This window comes from Peromyscus californicus, unplaced genomic scaffold (genome assembly GCF_007827085.1).
Source record: "Peromyscus californicus insignis strain IS unplaced genomic scaffold, ASM782708v3 Scaffold_19__1_contigs__length_69161282, whole genome shotgun sequence".
NCBI lineage: Eukaryota > Metazoa > Chordata > Mammalia > Rodentia > Cricetidae > Peromyscus > Peromyscus californicus.
The window spans coordinates 8,463,127-8,482,414 of NW_026294491.1; the positions used below are offsets into that span (position 1 = coordinate 8,463,127).

General features: G+C 50.9%; 1 protein-coding gene across 1 annotated transcript; it reads left to right on the forward strand.

Annotated features, from left to right (window-relative positions):
- Nucleotides 1-11,818: 11,818 nt before the first annotated feature.
- Cryaa (crystallin alpha A) lies at nucleotides 11,819-15,758 on the forward strand. Its single transcript, XM_052743871.1, has 3 exons — nucleotides 11,819-12,367; nucleotides 13,724-13,846; nucleotides 15,170-15,758. The coding sequence occupies exons 1-3, from the start codon at nucleotides 12,179-12,181 to the stop codon at nucleotides 15,377-15,379; spliced, it is 522 nt and encodes a 173-aa protein (XP_052599831.1). The 5' UTR covers nucleotides 11,819-12,178; the 3' UTR covers nucleotides 15,380-15,758.
- The last annotated feature ends 3,530 nt before the right edge of the window (nucleotides 15,759-19,288 follow it).

Genomic DNA, 19,288 nt, shown 5'->3' on the forward strand with positions numbered 1-19,288 from the left:
CACATCTTATTTTATAATTATCTGCAGCTGGTTAGATACTTCTTTAAACCCTTACTAAGGTTGTGGTTGTGTGAATGAGAACGGCCCCCATAGACTCATATATTTGAATGTTTGGTCCCTGGTTGGTGGAACTGTTTTGGGAAGGATTAGGAGGTGTGGCCTTGTTGGAGGAGTTGTGTCATTGTGGGTGGGCTTTGAGGTTTTAAAAGTTCACACCAGGCCCAGCCACTGCCTCTCTGCCTCCCACTTGAGGATAAGATATAAGTGATTAGCTACTGTTCTAGGGCCATGCCTACCTGCCTGCTGCCATGCTCCCTGCCACCATAGTCATGGACTAACCCTAAAACTGTAAGCAAGCCCCTCATTAAATCCTTCCTTTTATAGATTGCCTTGAGCTGGAGAGACGGCTCAGCAGTTAAAGAAGTTTGTTGCTTTTCCACAGGACCTGAATTTGATTCCCAGCTCCAGCATGGGGTGGCACATAACCACCTGTAACTCCAGGTCCAGGGGATCAGATGCCCTCTTATGGCCTCTGTGGGCATCTGAACACAAGTGGAATGCAAACACATACCCACACAAATAAAAAGAAATCTCACAAATAAAACAGCTGGGTGTGTTGGCACACACCTTTAATCCCAACACTCAGAAAGCAGAGGCAGGCAGATCTCTGAGTTGGGGGCCAACCTGGTCTACATAGTGAGTTCCGGGCCAGCCTGGGCTACACAGTGAGATCCTGTCTCAAAAAATAAAAAATAAAAATAAAATAAGCCCTTTCTCCCCTAAGCCGCATTTGTCAGGGTATTTTTTATCACAGTGATAGAAATGAAACTAAGACTCTGTCTGTCTGTCTGTCTACCCACTTAGCTACCTGTTGTCTCCCTTTAATTCTATTTCCCTAGGGACTCTTCACAATGGCCTCAGGCAAAGACATCCAGATGAGGTGGCACCATAGAGGCCTGTTGCGTACCTCCTACATGGTACAGCCCTAACCTTAGTCCCACGAGTCAACAGCACAGTGAAGCCTCACACGGTCACGGTGTACACTCCACAGTCAGGGCCGGACTTGCAGCCGCTGTCCTGTTTTTCCTGCTCCTCAACCTCATATTTTAGAGTAAAGCCTGGACTTTGTGCCAGTTCACCCCTTCTACCTCAGGTATTCTTCTGGAAAGAGTGAGAGTTTCTTCCAGACCCCCATGGCCATCCATGGTCATACCTGACATTAGCAATGACTTCCAAATAATGAATAATTCCAATAATTCCCCACTTGTCTCATGAATGCTTTTTTTTTTTTTTTTTTGTGGTGAGTTAATTTCCCCTGGGCCCCACTCCTGGCTTTGGTTACTGTGTCTTGCAAACATCTTTGCAAGTGGCCTTTCCTTTTCTTTCCATGTCTAGAACTCCCTAAAGGTAATAGTCTCACCAGCCCTCCTGGCCACCATGAGGTTCTCTATCACCCAAGCATCAGGACCCGGGGGCTCTCTGGAAATCGAATCTCAGCCCTTCTGGACCCCTGAGTCAGTGCGTTTTAGTACTCTGTGGCCCGGGTCTTGTGCACAGTCAGCCTCCGGCACTCTGGAAGTCAGTACGGCAAGGATACATCTGCTGACTCCTTGGATGTGTACTCCTCCATCTGCGCGTCCCCCTGCAGCATTTCCTGTAGATTTGGGGATCCCCTTAAGCTTCACATTTTTGGCAAGAATGGGCTTGTGTCACTGTGGTGCAGCTTCTTGTGGCAGCGCTCTCTGGGGAAGAACATGGCCAACCAGGCTTGGAACCAGAACAATAACTTTTGCTGCAGCAAGGAAGGTGTATAACCACAAAGCCAGGGTCTCCTGTAGCCCAGGCTAGCCTCCAAGTCACTATGCAGCCAAGCCTTGAAATCATAATGCTCCTGCCTCTACCACCCACATGCTGTGATCACAGGCATGCAGTACCCTACCCATTGTAATCAGGGCTCAGGATTGAACCCCAGAACTCAAGCATGCTAGGCAAGCACACTACCTACTGAGTTACGTTCTGTCTTAGGCTCCTAAAGCTTTCTCTTCTTTTGGGAGCTCCCCAAGAAGCAGATCTCAGCCTTTCCACTTTCCTTCAGGATCCCCAGGATCTTCCTGAAGTGTGGCCCATCTGTAGGGCAGGGCATGGTACAGCCTTGAGAAGGAAGGAAATTCTTGCCCATGCTACAGCTACAGGCTCCATGAGGACACTGCAAAGAGTGAGATAAGTCAAGCAGAGCAAGATGGAGTCGAAGGTCTCCTTCTCAGATGCTTGGCCGTCAGTCAAGCATGGGTGCTGAGCTTCCTGAGAAATATGTGGCCACGAAGCTACTGCTGCTTTTCTGAAGAGCAGAAGGGCTCTGTTGTCTGAATCCATAGTGGGCCAGCAAGCAAGGTTTTTCCCAAGAAGTAGGATCAGGACCCATAGCCCTGCATCCAGGAAGCTGGATTTCTGAGCCCCTCTTGGCAGCCATTCTGCATTGGACACACCTGGACAATCTGAGATGTCTCCCCAGGCAGGACCCTGAACCTGAGCATAGCCAGTGTCCACTGCTGCTCAGGGGAAGGAGCATGTGAGCATCTCAGTGAAACAGGAATATTGGGGTAACTTCCAGAGCTGTGGAGCTTTTCTTGGCTCTCAGTGAAGTTGGGTTGGGGGGCTAGGACACCAGAAAACTCAACAGTCACAAAAGTCACCCTGAGCCAGAGGTTTTCTTGTTTTTGTCATGAAAACTTTGAAGAATTTATGAATAACATAGAGAACTATTTTTAAAAAAATTTATTTATTCATGTATTTTATGCATATAAGTGCTCTGTCTTCATGTACATTAGAAGAGGGCTCAGATCCCATTACAGATGGTTGTGAGCCACCATATGGTTGCTGGGAATTGAACTTAGGACCTCAGGAAGAGCACTCAAGTGAGTGCCATCTCTCTAGCCCCCACATACGGTAAATTTAGGAGTAAATTTATTATAGATTCATAGGTAGAAGCTTCACAGGGAGGGAGAGAGAGCAAGGAGGGAGGGTACAGAGTTTCTGCATAGCAAGAAACAAGGTACTGTGAAGTCTGGGGGCTTTCTAAAGGATTTGTGATAGAAACTGAGTATGGGGAAGGGCATGAGCGGCTCAGTTCAGTTGGCCCAACCATGAGGTGTCCAGATGTCTCCTCATTTTCAGGTCCTCATGTACAGCCTCCAGGAGGAGGTGTGGGAGTTAACTGGGAACCAGAATGCTCTTCTGGCATTCCAGTCTTCAGCAAGGATATTCTTGGAACTGCTGCGTTAGGATTCCTGGCTTAACTGACTACCTGGCCTGTTTCTGGCTCCTGTGTCTTCGTTGGGGCCCATTGCATGGCCCAGAAGATGCCCAAATGTCTTAGTTGGAGTCATTCACTGTTTGTAGCTGTGCAACCAGAGTGGATGCCGAGAGGAAGCGCTGCTCCGTTTCTGGAAGATGCCTCAGCCTGACCAAGAATGTGCTTGTGGCTTTGAAGCATGGGTTTGTGCCCTTGAAGTGACTTTGTCCCTGGTGGTCATCCCCATCTGGGGTGTGTGGGAGGTATCTTCTGGATGTCCAAAGTGGTAACTTCTCCCGGGGAGTTTCGGCATGTGTGCCCAGCTTCCTCTAAGTCTGGGATAGTGACACATTGTGGTAAATACGTAGCACCCGATTTCTCTTTTCAAATCTCATTCACATAGTCACACAACCATCAGCATCACAGGCTGGCCTGCCTGGACCCCAGTGCTCTGGCTCCCCTCAAGGCTGCCTGCATTGATAGCTTTTCTGTCATTTTGACAAAGTACCTATCAGAAGCAACTAAAGGAAGGTTTAATTTGACTCAGGGTTTCAGCTCATTCTGGTGTGGTGAGCACAGTGCAGGGTGTGGCAACAGCAGAGCAGCTGTTGACATCATGATTTCCATACCCAGAAAGCTTGATTTCCGTACCCACCAGCTCTCTGCAATTTTTTTTTTTTTCGAGACAGAGTTTCTCTGTGTAGCTTTGGAGCCTGTCCTGGAACTCACTCTGTAGCTCAGGCTGGCCCAGGCTGGCCTCGAACTCACAGAGATCCGCCTGCCTCTGCCTCCCGAGTGCTGGGATTAAAGGCGTGCGCCACCACCGCCCGGCCAAGCAGTCAGTACTTTTTAACTGTGGAACCGTCTCTCCAGCCCCACATCTCCACAATTCTGTAGCTAACCAGAACAGTGCCACCAGCTGGGCACATGTATTCAGACACATGAGCCTGGGGAGATAATTCAGGCCCAAAGGAGTCCAGGGGAGAACCAGGAAAAGTGGTAGTGGGGGGTGTTTCTGGCCCTCTGGAGGAGATCTGGTAAGGGAGGTGCCAAGAAGTCACCATATGGTGATGCCCTGAGAGATTCTAGGCAATGCCAGCCACTGTGGTTTCTCACCAAATCCTTGACTTCCTCTCTTCTACCCACAGATAGAAGATCCTCCATCCTGCCCATGACATGTCCATACCTAAGCTTTGCCTCAGGCTCTGTTTTCAGGGACCTGGGCTAAGACAATGACTAAGTCAGGCAGATCATTAGATAATTCATTAGATAATTAACTCATTAGATAATTAATTCATATCTCTCCATGTTAGCAGATGAAAACAGAAAAGCATACATGACTTTTCCACAATGCAGAAACAGCTTTAGGAAGGCTCTGCATAATAACCATGGAAGTTCCGGCGGCGGTGGTGGTGCACACCTTTAGTCCCAGGGCTTGGGAGGGAGCCAGAGGCAGGAGGATCTCTGAGAGTTCGAGGCCAGCCTGGTCTACAAAGTGAGTTCCAGGACAGCCAGAGCTGTTACACAAAGAAACCTGTCTTGAAAAACCTAAATAAATAAATAAATAAATAAATAAATACCCAACCAGGGCAGGGAGTAGGGGTGGGGAGCATATCAGATCAACCACAAAAGGACACACTTGAAATAATCAGGACCATTTGATGAGGGGAGTTTATCTGGCCAGGGCAGCTGTGCACTGGACCCTGGGCTTTTGTCAGGAAATGCATGTGTTTTTGAGAGAATTACCTGGAGCATGAGAGACAGCAATGGGGTGATGTCTGGGCTTTGCTTTAAAATAATTTATTAATTATTAATGAGAGATGGCTCAGTGGTTAAGAGCACTAACTGTTCTTCCAGAGGACCCAGGTTCAATTCCTAGCACCCACATGGCAGCTCACACCTGTTTGCAACTCTAGTTCCAGGGCTTCTGACACCTTCACACAGACATACACACAAGCAAAACACCAATGACCATAAAATAAAAATAAATTAAAAAAAATAAAATAATGAATAGGCTGTGTGGAGCAGCTCACACCTCTAATCTCAGCGCTTGGGAGGTCGAGGCCAGCTTGGTCTAGGTAGTGTGTTCCAGGCCAGCCGAGACTACACAGTGAGATCTTGTCTCAAAAAAACTCACAACAAACACATAAATAGAGATGGCGATGTTGACAAACAGCAAGTGGGGCAAAACTTCAGTTGTTAAATCCGGCTGGTGCCTCTGTGGATGCTCTTTGTACCAAGTTTTCTACTTCCGAGGCCCACGAATATTTTTGTGATGAAAATGAAACCACTGAGACAGCATTTTACTCCCATGGCAAAAGTTATCAATGACACCAAGTGTGAGTGAGCAGGAGGGGTGGAAACCCATGAGCCAGGTGTGTGGAACATGGTTTCCTTTGAGTCCTTGGCGGGGTGGGGGTGGGGGTGGGAGTGGGGTAGGAGGGGTGAGGGTGGGGGTAGGGGTGGGGTGGGAGGGGTGAGGGTCAACTCCCAGGCTGGCCTCTTCAGATGCTTGGTGGGGGATTTCATTGATGCCCAGCCAGTGGCTGTGCCCTGGGAGGGGTTGGCAAGCGTGACTGGCCCCTGCTCTTTTCCGGGATGTGGTGGTGTCTGCCATGGACAGTCCCATCTGACCTGCTGACCCCTGAGGCTGGGGCCAGGGCTTAGCTGGGCGCATTCCTGCTGCCCCGCCACAATGCTGCTCGCCCTGTGCTCGCTTTGTGCAGGAGCCCTGGCCCCTGGGGTGGAAAATCGAGTGAGGCTTTCTGACTGCACAGCAGACTGTGCTGGCGTCGCGGGAATCCTCAGGATCAAGCAGATGTCAGCTCTGCCAGGGTGGGGCGGCTGAGCCGTGTGCAGTGGAGCAGGAATGCTGAGGCTGGGCGGAAAGCTGCTGTCCAGACCAGACGGGGAGGACACGGAAGCAAGTCTGTGGGGCCTTCCTGCCTGGCTGCTGTGCTTAGACACTGGTGAAGAGGGTCTCCAGGGTGGAGGCTTACACTCCACCAAGGACACTCTTTCTTACACATATGTATTTACCTCCAGCTCCATCCTACTAACTCATTCCATAGACACACAATCACACACATCATACACATGTATCAGGTGCGTATATTGCACACATATCACTCAGATCGAATACCCCACATCACAGACACACAATCACACACATATCCCACACTCACCACACATGGCACACAGTACAAACACCTCTCCAAAACACACTCCACTGGGGTTCTTTCCTAACATCTCCCACCTCTGTCCCCTGTCCCTGTCCCCTGTCAGACCCTTTTCTCAGCCCCAGGAGAATGGTGCATTGTCTTCTTTGATTTTGAGAAATGAATGTTTTTGTTTTTTGTTTTGTTTTGTTTTCAACCTGCAAGCGGGACATCATCTGTTAACTGGACATGCTGGGCTGTCTACTTCCCAAGCTCTAGTCAAGAGAGGTGGAGACCACTGGCCAGGGCCAGCGAGTTTGTGTTCCTACCGCCCCAGTTTTACTTAATAATGTCCCGCAGCACAAGTGCAATGTTGGCGACTCAGGGTAGCCAAAGAGAAGCTGAGAGATGCCGCTTTTGAGTGAAAATATAGAGATGGCCAAGGTCTGCGACGAGACCAGCCCTGCTTGTGAAACTGGGAGAGGGGTGGGGAATTCATGCTGTTGCCCCTCAGAGGGGCAACATGTCCAGCCACACACAGGTTGCTCACTCTGTGAGCACTTCACCCTTCACAGGACAAAATTAGTTTCAGCGTAATCAAGTGATAATTACAAATGACGGTAATTTTTCTTGTTTTTTCTTTAAAGCAATTAGCAATTAGGGAGAAGAGAACATTTCTATTTAGTTCTTTTTTCTATATTTCAGGCATAGGCTGATGTTTGCACTTAAACACGATCCCTGGTTTGGGCTCAGTTTCCCAATTTTAAACATTAAATCTGCAATAATGCACAAGTGGTCCCATGGGCCACAGAATCAGCGCTGATCTAACAGCTCCCCCGACCCGGGTGAAGTTTATACATGTAAATGAGATCATTTGAAATCTGCTGATGCATGCAAACTCGTGGAGTCACAGGGATTCTTTTGTGCCCCCACGAGGAGTTCTGGACCTTCATATCCATCTCAAGAAAGCCTTGTAGCCATTACCCATGCAGTCAGGATGGCGAGCTCTCTACAGAGCAAGCCTGCAGGGCTGTGTGACAAGGTCATCAGGGATGCTCTGTTCTTCCCGTGGGCAGGAGGTAGGTTCCATGACCTTAGATGCACCTTGGAGAGTATCTCCAAGCCATGGGATGAGTGTTCTTCCCAACCTCACTGACATCTAAGGGATGACAACATAAATTCCTTGCCCCTTCCTTACGGTTTCACATCAGAGCCAGGACAGTCAGAGCTACACAGAGAAACCCTGCCTTGAAACAACCCATCCTCCAAAAAAGGATTTATTTTATTTATGTGTACACGTGTGTCTCTGTGAGTGAGTGCCATGTGTGAGAGTGTTCATGGAGGTCAGAGGGCGGCACTGGATCCCCTGGAGCTGGAGCTACAGGTGATCGAGCTGACCAATATGTGTGTTGGGAACTGAACTCAGGTCCTCTGGAAGAGCAGTAAGTGCTCTCACCCTCTGACCCTCTCCAGCACTGCTCCCCCTCTTTTTTTTTTTTTTTTGACAGAGGCTGACCTTGAACTCACAGAGATCTTGCCTGCCTCTGTACTCCTGAAGTGCTGGGATTAAAGGTGCTAAGATCAGAACTTTTCAAACAGAAACATGCCTGGCCAGACACTGAATGGACAATGAGAATCTTGTGATTTGTGGTTCCTGTGGCCCTTAACGTTTCTCCAGAGAGCCAATGTTCAGTTTTTGCAGTGCTAAAAGTTCGGTATTCACAGCAGCCTTATAGCCGTAACAGCCACAGCAACGCTGCCTCATATATTCCCACGTTCTGGGGAATCCCAGCTCCTCCTTCTCCTTTTTTGAACATTCTTTGACAGTTTCATGCACAAGAACAAGTATCTTGCTCATATCCACCCCAAATTTACTCTTCCACTTCCCCTGGGTCCCCAATGCTTTCCCTTGTCACCTTCTTGTCCTCTCTTGTCTTTTTGCCTGCATATTCATGGGTGTGGAAACATCCACCCAAACACAGTTACATCCCCAAAGATAAATGACTCCCCTCCCCCCAGCTGCCACCAACTGCCTAGAGCCCTTCCCTATCCATGGTGAAATGTTGACTGTCTTGATCTTGTTCTGGTAGCTGCCGTGGGTTCATGGGAGCAGCGACCATGTCACATCCAGAGGACAGCGTCTCACAGCGCTCCTCTCCACCTTCTAGCTCTTATCTCAGCAGAAAGGGTAGTAGAAGGTGGAGGCAGAGCCCAGAGCTGGAAGAAACTAGAAAAGCAGGAAGCTGATTCCCTCCAGAGCCCCAACAGCCCCAGCCAGCAAACGCCTTTCCATTAGCTCCAAGAGATGCATTGTAGACTTCTGGCCTCCAGAGCTTCAGGACAACACCCAGACTGTGGCTTTCTGTTCCGGCAGCCACAGGACACTCCTGCAGCAAGCTGAGCTGAGTGGAATGGGGGGATCTTCAAGTCTCTCTCTCTGGAACTTCACCATTCAGCGTGTACTCAGGCCCAGCCACGCTGAAGTCACCCCCTGTGGCGAGGACTGAAGCCTCTCACAGTCCACCGAGCCCACTGAACCCTTAGCATATAGGAATTCAGAATCTCTCTAGGAGCAGGACAGTGAGGGGTATAAGAGCTTGCTTTGTCCTCCATGGCACTGGGCTGTGACCCACAAGAGGAGGTCTCAGGCTGGTACCTTGGCATTATTCCGGCCTGTGTCCCAGCTTGGTCTTCGTCCGCATGCAGGATCTGTTGAGGGGACAGAGCAGAATATTGTTCTCGATGTTCAGTGTTGTGGGTGGGGACTGAAAATTCCTAGCCCTTTTGTCTTCATCCAACATTTTTTTTTCTTCAAGCCAGGGTTTCTCTGTGTAGCTCTGGCTGTCCTGGAACTGGCTCTGTAGACCAGGCTGACCTGGAACTCAGAGATCTGCCTACCTCTGCCTTAAAGGCTTGTGCCACCACATCCAGCCCTTAACACAGTATTTAAAGAAGTCAAAATGACTTTAAAAAAATCTGTGATAAAAAGTATGAAGCTTTACTTTTTTTTTTGTGATACTGGTGATGTCATTCATGCTAGGTAGGTACTTTACTACTACAGTACCCCCCAAACCCCTATCTATCTATCTATCTATCTATCTACCTATCTATCTATCTATTTATTATTTATAGACAGGGCCATCAAGTAGCCCATGCTGGCCTTGAACTTGCTATGAGGTCAAGAATGGCCTTGAACACCCAACCTTCCTGCCTCTGCCTCCTAAGTGCTAGGACTACAGGCGTGTGCCGCTGCACCTGGCTTCTGTGGTGTTAGGGGTCAAACCGAGGGCTTTGCGGAGGATAGGCAAACTACCAACTGACCTCCCTCCCCAGGCCCTCCTTCCTTCCTTTTCTTTTGAGGCAGTTCACAAAGCTGCTCAGTGTGACCTTGAGTTCACTCTAGCCAAGGTAGGCCTTGAACTTGAGAGCCTCCTGACTCAGCTCCTGGAGCAGCTACCAGGCCCTAAAGGCTAGACTTGATTTTTTTTTTTTGCTTGGTTTAAAAAATTATTATTATCATCAAGTGTGTATGTATATGTGTGTGTGTGTGTGTGTGTGTGTGTGTGCGCGCGCGCACGCATATGTGTGGCCACCTTATGTAGAGGTTGTGAAATCTATTTTCTCTTTCTAGCCTTATGTGGATTGGATTGTCAGGCTGATGTTGCAAGCTCCTTTACCTGCTCACCCATTCTGCCGGACCCCAAATGCCTAGCTGTAAATGAACGCTACTGTCTATCTTTTCTCAAGCTCTAGGGCAGCTCCTCGTAGCCCTGATCATGGACCTGGTTTGACTGAAGCTCTCCATGGAGGACATAGCCAGTACTCTTCCATTCGGTTAACCCCTCTCAACTTATCAACTCAGGGCCTCAACATAGTAAGGTACACCTACTTACCCCTTGCCACTGCCCAGATGTTGACCCCAGTTCAATACGCGGTCTGAGCCCTCTGCACTGGGTACCCTTCCCTTCATCCAAGTGGAGTGATGTGCTCATGCAGTTCAGCCCTTCTAAGTTCCATTTTTTTGGTTTGAAAAGTGGATCGATGTCGGAGACATGGAGGTCCTTGTGATCACAGATAAGCCCTAAGGGAACCTGGAGTGTTAGCACACAGGGTTGTTCCTTCAAGGGAGGGGATGTGATACCCGTTATCCTCCCAGAAGGCTGGGATCAGATGTGCATTCTAGCCTGGTGACCTTGCACTGTCTGTGTAGCCAGAGACCACACTGGACCCTCCCTTATGGTAAGCTTGCTTTTCCCAGTCATCTATAGAACCTATCACCTTCCATAAGAAATAGTTCTATAGATCGACTGAGAAAAACTTTACAAACTTAACCAAGAATTTCGATGTAGTCACGTCTGATCTTTATTTAGCTTGTTTTGTTCCTCAAAGAGATTATGTATGCCTTATTTGTACACATGGGATCGAATTCATTATCACCAGAAAAGTTTTCATCAAACTATGCTGTGCTTAAATACGCCTAAAATAAACCACTCTGGGTCGGACTCCTGAAGTTTGCACTAACATCAGCTACTTAGTAATGTTGAACTGAACTGCTTTCCTTCCTCCCAAGGATCATGACTCTGCTGGCCATGGTGGTCAAAGTGACCTCCACAGGGTACTACTGGGACCTGCCTCCTAGTGTGGCCTGAAGAACTACTAAGTTGTGGGCAACAAGTGTTGTGGAGGGTGGAGGGCAGACTGGGAGGTTCCATCGCTTCCTGCAGCAGGTATCACATGCATCTTATTTAGTACTTGTTGCTGGGACTCCAGGAAATCACTCCTCTGGGATCACAAGCCTTCAGGGCAAAGGTGGTTCTCTGCCTCTGTTCTAGGACCTTTTATCACTCACCGGTGCCAAACACACACCTGGAGTTCAGAGATGTCTTACACCTGGTGATACCTGAATGAGGGTCCCAGGCTGAGGAGCAGAATCCTTTCCAGCCTTGCCCATAAGACCCTGGAAGACCTGTAAGTGATTTGCATAAGCCCTGGACCAGGCAGAAGCAGCTGGTTTTAATACCCATGGTGAAATGATGTTGGGAAGACTTGAGCCTTTGCTGAGGATGGTGATCACAGGGTGGGCTGCACAGGGTGAGTGGCACAGGGTGGGCAGCACAGAGGAAAGCTCAGAATCATACCTAGGCAGGCTGTTGGAAGCATACAGATGCCCTTGGAAGAGCTGGAACTGGAACAGGATTTGGCCAGTTTCTTCATTGTTTCCTGTCTTCCTTGAAATTTTTGTGAGCTGTGTAATTTTTGCTACGAGTAAGAAAAAGGCTTTGAACAACATGCTTTCACTGGAGGCTGGGAGATCTGGGGGAAGGCTTGCTGAGTTCTGTGCCTCAGTTTCCCCACGTGTGAAACTGGGTTCTGAATTCTTCCTCCAAGGGAGATCAGGAGGTTCCCTTAGGACAATGGTACTGCCTTTGTACAGGCCTGGAGGATAAGGCTCTCCTCAGACCTCCTTGGGGACATCTGGACTGAGAGCCGGTCTGTCCCTGCTGCTCAGTGTGTGAGGCTGGGGCTGTGGTGGCGGGTGAGCATCCCAGCTGCTGACAGTGCAGCCTCCCTTCTGAGCTGAGCATAGGCATTTTGGGAAATCCCTTAATACCTCTATTCTGTGCAGGCGTATATAGGGAGGGCCAGAACGCTAGCTCTCCACTGCACTGCCCAGAGGCCCCTGCCTGACTCACTGCCAGCCTTCGGTCCCTGCGTTGCCAAGAAGAACATGGACGTCACCATCCAGCACCCTTGGTTCAAGCGCGCCCTGGGGCCCTTCTACCCCAGCCGACTCTTCGACCAGTTTTTCGGCGAGGGCCTTTTTGAATATGACCTGCTTCCTTTCCTGTCTTCTACCATCAGTCCCTACTACCGCCAGTCCCTCTTCCGCACGGTGCTGGACTCTGGAATCTCCGAGGTAAGATGCAGCCGCGTTGACTCCTTGCTGGTCAGAGGGGTCTCGGCCTTGTCTGGAGGACAGCTAGGGAGCTACTCCTGTCCTGTGCTCTCCTCTAGCAACGTCCCTGACTCTCCTAGCCTCATACCCTGCAGAGGCTGGGTGGGAGCTCACATGCTTAGCTGCCCAAAACTCCCCCATCACTGGGAAAGGGGTCGGAGGAGGAGGAGACCTCCCGAGCCCGACCGCTGTCTTTTCCTCCCATCAGCTCATGACCCATATGTGGTTTGTAATGCACCAACCACATGCTGGAAACCCCAAGAACAACCCCATCAAGGCAAGTGCCATGGCAGAGGCAAGCGTCCTGGGCTGGCCGCTCGCTGTACTTTCTCTTTTTGGTGTGGGGGTGGGATGTACTGCCATGAACCACGGAGAGGAGGGGCTTCCGTACAGCAGGGCAGGAGCCTTCTGTAGCCGGCAAAGCTGCTTCCCTGATGGCCAAAGAAAGGCCAAAAGGCTATATCCCTTCCTACCCAAGTGATCCACAGTGCTGGAAGAGTTAAGCCTCCCTTTGCTTTAAAAGAAGGCTCCCAGAGCAGATCCAGCCACAGCTCTAGGACACGAACTGCCCAAATGCAGGCTCTCTCTAGTCAGCCTAGAGGGAGGAGAGTACAAAAGGCTTGTTCTGGCAGACAGTGGTGCTGTGAAGTTGTTGGTAGCAACGAGGTAGGCTGTCAAGGACTTTAGCCTACCAGCTAGCCAGTTCCTATCTAGCCAAACCCACCAGTCCATGATCAACCATAACCAATCACCTACTTAAAAACTTAATCAACCAGCTACTTCACATGTTAAGTCCCACCCCCCCTCATTACCAGCTTAACTTAATCAACAAGCGACTTAACATGCTAAGACCCACCCAACTCATAACTAGCCACTAGGCCATAACCAAACAACTGGTCAGCCTGTAACTAGCCATTTGATGATGATCAGCCAGCCAGCTAGCTCATAACCAATAACTTGGACTCTAATCAGCCAAGCCACTCATTTACCAACCAACCATCCTACTATAACTAGTTCTCCAACCTATAACCAATTAGCCAGCCACCCTGTAATCAGTTGGCTGACCCAGCATTGCCCAATCTTTGGGTCTGGAGTCAGGGGTGATCCTGCCTGTAGGGCCAGGTGAACAGACCCAGCTCCAGGCTTCCTTGGCCTGTGGAAGTAGAGGTGTGACAAGACTGACTGTCGGTTCTGATGGCTGGGCACTTCCCTACCTGGTTTCATCCACCCAGCAGAGGTCACACAGTTGTTTGTTTGTCCTTTGTCCCTGGAGCTGGTGGCCCTTTGGGGAGCTCCACACATGGGTTTGGGTTTCAGGTCCGATCTGACCGGGATAAGTTTGTCATCTTCTTGGACGTGAAGCACTTCTCTCCTGAGGACCTCACTGTGAAGGTACTGGAGGACTTCGTGGAGATCCATGGCAAGCACAATGAGAGGCAGGTGAGTTTGGGTGGTATCCCCGTTTGTGTGGATACCCCGTTATGTGTCCTGTACCCCTAGGGAGACCATGCGAGACTGAACTGGCTCAGCCACTCCTGCTTGGGGGGGGGCACATCTTCCTGTGCTAGACTGACCCCTTCCAGGACCACGGAGGTCACTGTCCTCAACCCTGGCAGGGCCAGGCAGCGTGAGTGGGACTCAGGGACGCAGGATGAGGACCCTTGTACTGGGCACAACTCCAGCTGTCCCCCTGGATCTCCTGGATGACAGGGGATTAGAAAGGACCTCGGGAAAGGAGAGCGCTGAAGGGGGTGCCCTCTGAGCCATACTACACATGTAACCCTGACTAGGGAAAGAGAATCCCAAGGACAGAAGAACTGGCATTTATACGCACCAAAAGTTGCCCAGCCCCTGTGGTATCGCAGTTAGTGAGTCCCTTGCCAGGCGGGGAAAGCTTCTTTCCCAGGAGTCACACACCCCGACCCATGGTTCCGGATCATGTGGCGATCCCTCAGGTCTTTGGATTGAGGGAGCCCCAGGCACTGGACCTGCCTAGAAGTAGTGCCTTCTGACTGAGCTGGGATTATGCAGGAAGCTCAATGAGGCTGGCTAGGTGTGTCACGCCCATGTGGGCCAGATGGCTGAGCGGGCTAGACTCAAGGTTCTCGGCCCCACTCTTAGTTCCTCTTGGATGGGCTTTTCTGTCCACCTTAGAAGGGGGTGGGGGGAGCCAAGCTCCATATGCGCTGAAGCCTGGACAAGGCTTCCCTGACCCTCGGCCAGGCTTCAGAGGACTCCTACCTCTTGGCCTTTGCCCCTAAAGATGGAGGAAACTGGGCCCAGGGAGCTGAGTCTGGAGGCCCAGAATTCTGGAGGAAGTGGGTTTTCTGCCTGGCTGAAGCTTTCTGTTGGGTGGGATTGCTGATGCCCTGGTCTTGGGGAGTTCCTGTGGGTCCAAGGGGAGGGGAAGCAGGGAAGAGTACCGAACCAGGGACAGTATAGTTCACTGGAGTTAGGACAGAATCTGCGACAGCCAGTTCCACAGCACAGGCCCTGAGCAGGCCCACTCTCTGTGCTTGGCCTTTGCCGGAGGTCCCTTTAGGAGGCTTGCTATGATTCCAGGATTTAAGGAGTCTGGTTGCAGCTCTGTAAATCTCATGGTGAAGTGGCTAGGCACTGGTGGTCTGGTCCTAAAGCCCACCCCCGTGAGACCATCTGGACCCTGGCCACCTTGTGTGGTCTGAGAGGTTCCTTTGCCAGTGTGGGACGGTGGCTATTGCTGCCCCATCACCCCTGACCATGCTCCTCCCTGGCGGTCCCCAGGATGACCATGGCTACATCTCCCGCGAGTTCCACCGTCGCTACCGTCTGCCTTCCAATGTGGACCAGTCCGCCCTCTCCTGCTCCCTGTCTGCGGATGGCATGCTGACCTTCTCTGGCCCCAAGGTCCAGTCCGGCTTGGATGCTGGTCACAGTGAGAGGGCCATTCCTGTGTCGCGGGAGGAGAAGCCCAGCTCGGCCCCCTCGTCCTAAGCAGGCCTTGCCTTGGTTTGTCCCCTGAGGCCCCTGACCCAGGGGCCACAGCAGAGTCTGCCTTCCCACCTTCCTTTCTTTCTCTTTGTTCCCTTTCCATTTCCTCAGAGGGTTGAGGGTTTGAGAGAGTGCCTTCGAGAGCTTGGGGTCTTGGCCTGAGGTGCTGCGGGTTCAGGGTGACCCAGGCTCAACACCAGCCGGTTGGAGGGAATGATGGCATTGAACTCTTGAGATGTGACCTGTCCTCCTGGAATGTGGCGTCTGAGCTCTGCTCCAAAGGCAGAGTGGGTGGTGGCTAACCAACTCTGAGAGCCCTCTGCCGAGCCCCTGGATGTGCTGGGCTCCGACCGCCGACTTCTCTCAAGCCCTCTTCCTGAGACTTTCTCTATGTAGTATTGCTCTTGGGGACCCTGGTCACCCATGAGAATGGAGCCCCTGGCAGACAATAAAGAGCAGGTGACAGAAGCAACTTGCAGTCTGGTGTCGTGCTGTTCCCCATTGGGGTGGGTGGGGAGCACCTGGAAGGATGTAATAGGCATCTCCTGCCTGCTCCGAGAGGGTTTCCGGCATTCTACCCTGTCTCTTAAGTCCACGGGCCCCTCCGCAGCCAGCTCTGCAGTACTGTGTCCTAACCCATGCTGGAGGTGTCAGGTGCCCTCTCCCCTTCCCTCACCAGAGCAGACACAGGACCTTGAAGTTCATGTCTACCCAGAGCGGCCTGTTGCTCCCTGTTCAGATCCCAGGGGTGAGGAGGCCTTGTCTGAAGGATCACAGCCTTCCACTAGGGGTGAGGCAGCGGGCAGCAGGTTCTTAGGAGTGGTACTATGGTTATACAGACCTGGCCAGTGCAGCCATGCCCTGCAGATGGCCCAGTACTCGGGAGGTACAATACACACATTGCCCATCACATGCATGACACACACCGCAGAGGACACCGCACATCATGCACATGTACGCATATACACATGCCACTCATCCCAAACATACAACATACCACATACACTATGCAGCACACATACAGTGCACTCATGGTACCTGTCACACATACAGAACCCACCAAACACAGCACGTACCCCACACACTGCACACTGAACACACATGCCCCACAGCACACATCACTCTCACCACAGCACAGATCACTTCCACCACACTGAACTTGTACATAATGGCTTTCTCCTGGGAAAGACCTCAGTCATGCCCACTCCGTACCTTATCACAGGATATCCACAGGCTGTTCCACCATTTAGTCCGCTTGTATAAAGCTGGAGAGTCCCCTGTGGCTGAAATGACTCTCCCAATTTGGGGTTGGTACTGGGAAGTCTTACCCTGAGACCCTCAATCCTTGGCCCGCCTTCAGCTGGACTACCTGGGGCATCCCTTAAGGTCATGAGGGTGGAGTCTTGTATGGTAGGGCTGCAGGCAGGGGGCTGAGCTGTCCTTGGATGTCCAAGGCCTTACATCCCTCATAGTGGTTGGTTGGTTGTGTGGGCTGTATTGTGACCACCCAAGATGACCTGGTCCCTTAGAATGAAGATGTCTTTGGGGACAGGATCTTTATGGAGGTGATTAGGGTGAAATGAGGTCCCCAGGGTGGCCCTGACCCAACCTGATTGTGTCATTGCAAGAAGAAGAGGAGCACAGGACTTCCCTCCCTCCTTTTCTCCCTCCTTCTCTCCATCCCTTCCTCCCTCCCTCCTTCCATCCCTCCCTCCCTCCATCCCTCTCTCCTTTTTTCCCTCCTTCTCTCCCTCCCTCCCTCCCTCCCTCCCTCCCTCCCTCCCTCCCTCCCTCCCTCTATTCCTTCCCCATGCCGCTTGCTCACTCTCTGCACCCATACCTCTTAATCTTGGGGGCCTTAACAGCTGTAGTTGGGGCTGCTTCACCCCTCTGAAATGCTCTGGGATCTTGGAGCAGGGGATTCCCAAGAAACTCCCCTTCTTTCTTTTTTTTTTTTGGTTTTTTTCGAGACAGGGTTTCTCTGTGTAGCTTTGTGCCTTTACTGGAACTCACTCTGTAGACCAGGCTGGCATTGAACTCACAGAGATCCTCCTGGCTCTGCTGGGATTAAAGGTGTGCGCAACCATCGCCCGGTGAAACTCCCCTTCTTAGAATAGGAAAAACCAGTCCTGGGGTCTGGTTGCCGACTCCTTCTGGGGCTGCCTGTATCCTATGTCTCCTCACCTACTCTCCCTGCCCAGGATTCCAAGTGACTTCATTTCACCATAGCTACTATGGGACCAAGGTCACAAGACACCCTGCAGGCGCAGAGCAGATGGTCATCTTAAGCAGCTTTGGGGATCAGTACTGTCATCCTTGTCCAGGAGGGACTCAGATTTAGCCAGGGATACAGTGAGGCCCGAAGGGAGCAACAGCAAGGCCTGGAAGTCTCTAGAACCCACCTGGGCTCAATTCATAGACCCTATGTGCTTGGGAGTTGTGGCAGGTGACCCTGACCTCTTTGGAGTCATGACGAGGTCTTCTGGATGCTGTCCCAGCAGGAGGCTGTGATGACCCAATGTAACATATTGGGTACAGCTGGGTCCACAACTGCACTATGCCCTCTTGGAGTCTGATTAGCAGTCATAGGATTCCTGGCCTTGGGGCTTCTGTCTTTGCTAGTCTCACAGGCTGTGGGAAGAACTCATGAGCCATGAGGCTGCCCACTCTCCTCTCTTCTGCTCAACTCTCTTCCACTCATGTGGGACCAGTCCTGATCATATCACATGAATGCTTGCTCCCTTAGATACTGCCTAGCCTGCTGGGCATGCTCAACCCCACCTCCGATTGTCTTCCTCGGTGGTTTGTGTCTGTGGTCTGTCTCTTGGCCTGGCTTTCAGGGTTCCTGTGCCCTGTCTGCACCTGATTTTCTGACTTGACTCCTTGGTTTCCAGAGTATGCTCAGGTCAGAATGGTTCCCCAGACAGGCTCAGGCAGTCAGTTTGCACTGTCCACTCTGGGACCCCTAGAAGGATGAGTTAGGCAATGCCTCCCAGACAGAACCTCAGAACCGTCCACAGCGCTTTTAAAATACATCCCCAGCCTGCCCTTAGCCTCCTCATCAGAGTCTGGAGGGCAGAACCCAGGGCTTTGCCTGCTCTATAAGTCCTTGCCCAAGGTCAGGCAAGCGGAGGAGATTCTGGAATACCAGAGGGGAATTCTCTAGTAGGGGAGCTTGAGAGAGGAATCTCCCTGGATGCCGCCTTGCTGGTGGTACCTCTCTGTAGTGGCACCTGTTCCCCCTCCACTCGGACACCTGAATGTGGCTGTGGGGTTCCAGAGTGAGAACCACTTGTGAGCCTTTCCTGGAATTCCAGTTGCACCTCAAGCAGCAGTTTCGCCGTCACTGCTATGATCACCACCACTGCCCCCTCTGTCATCATCTCCACCATGATCACCACCATAATGACGTCAGTGCCATCATCATTACCACTATGACCGTGTCCACTGTCATCATCATCACCATAATGATGTCATTACCACCATCACCATTGTCATCATCACCACAATGACAATGTCATCACAGTTATTATCACCGTGACGATGAGGTCACCATTATTATCACCGTGATGATGAGGTCACCATTATTATCACCGTGATGATGAGGTCACCTTACTGTCGTCATTATCACAACGATGACAAAATCGCCATCACATCATCACCGCTGTATCACCATCATCATAACTGATTAATTAGAGTTAAATTCCTCACCTGGGTCTGGCCTGACACCCATGTTTGTTAAAGGATTAAATGAATCTCCCTAAGTAAAGCAGGAGATAAGACATTTGCCTTAGGGACTGTAGGACATGGAAATATAAAGCCTGTCACAGTGGGGTTATAACCTTAGCGAAGGTAAAGCATGAGGAAGTAAAATCTGTCACACTGGTGATTAACTCAGGACACCAAATGCGT

Coding starts and splice junctions, on each gene's coding strand:
- Cryaa (XM_052743871.1), top strand. CDS start 12,179: ATGGACGTCACCATCCAGCACCCTTGGTTCAAGCGCGCCCTGGGGCCC. Junction 12,368..13,723: donor TGGACTCTGGAATCTCCGAG/GTAAGATGCAGC, acceptor TTTGGGTTTCAG/GTCCGATCTGACCGGGATAA. Junction 13,847..15,169: donor GCAAGCACAATGAGAGGCAG/GTGAGTTTGGGT, acceptor GGCGGTCCCCAG/GATGACCATGGCTACATCTC.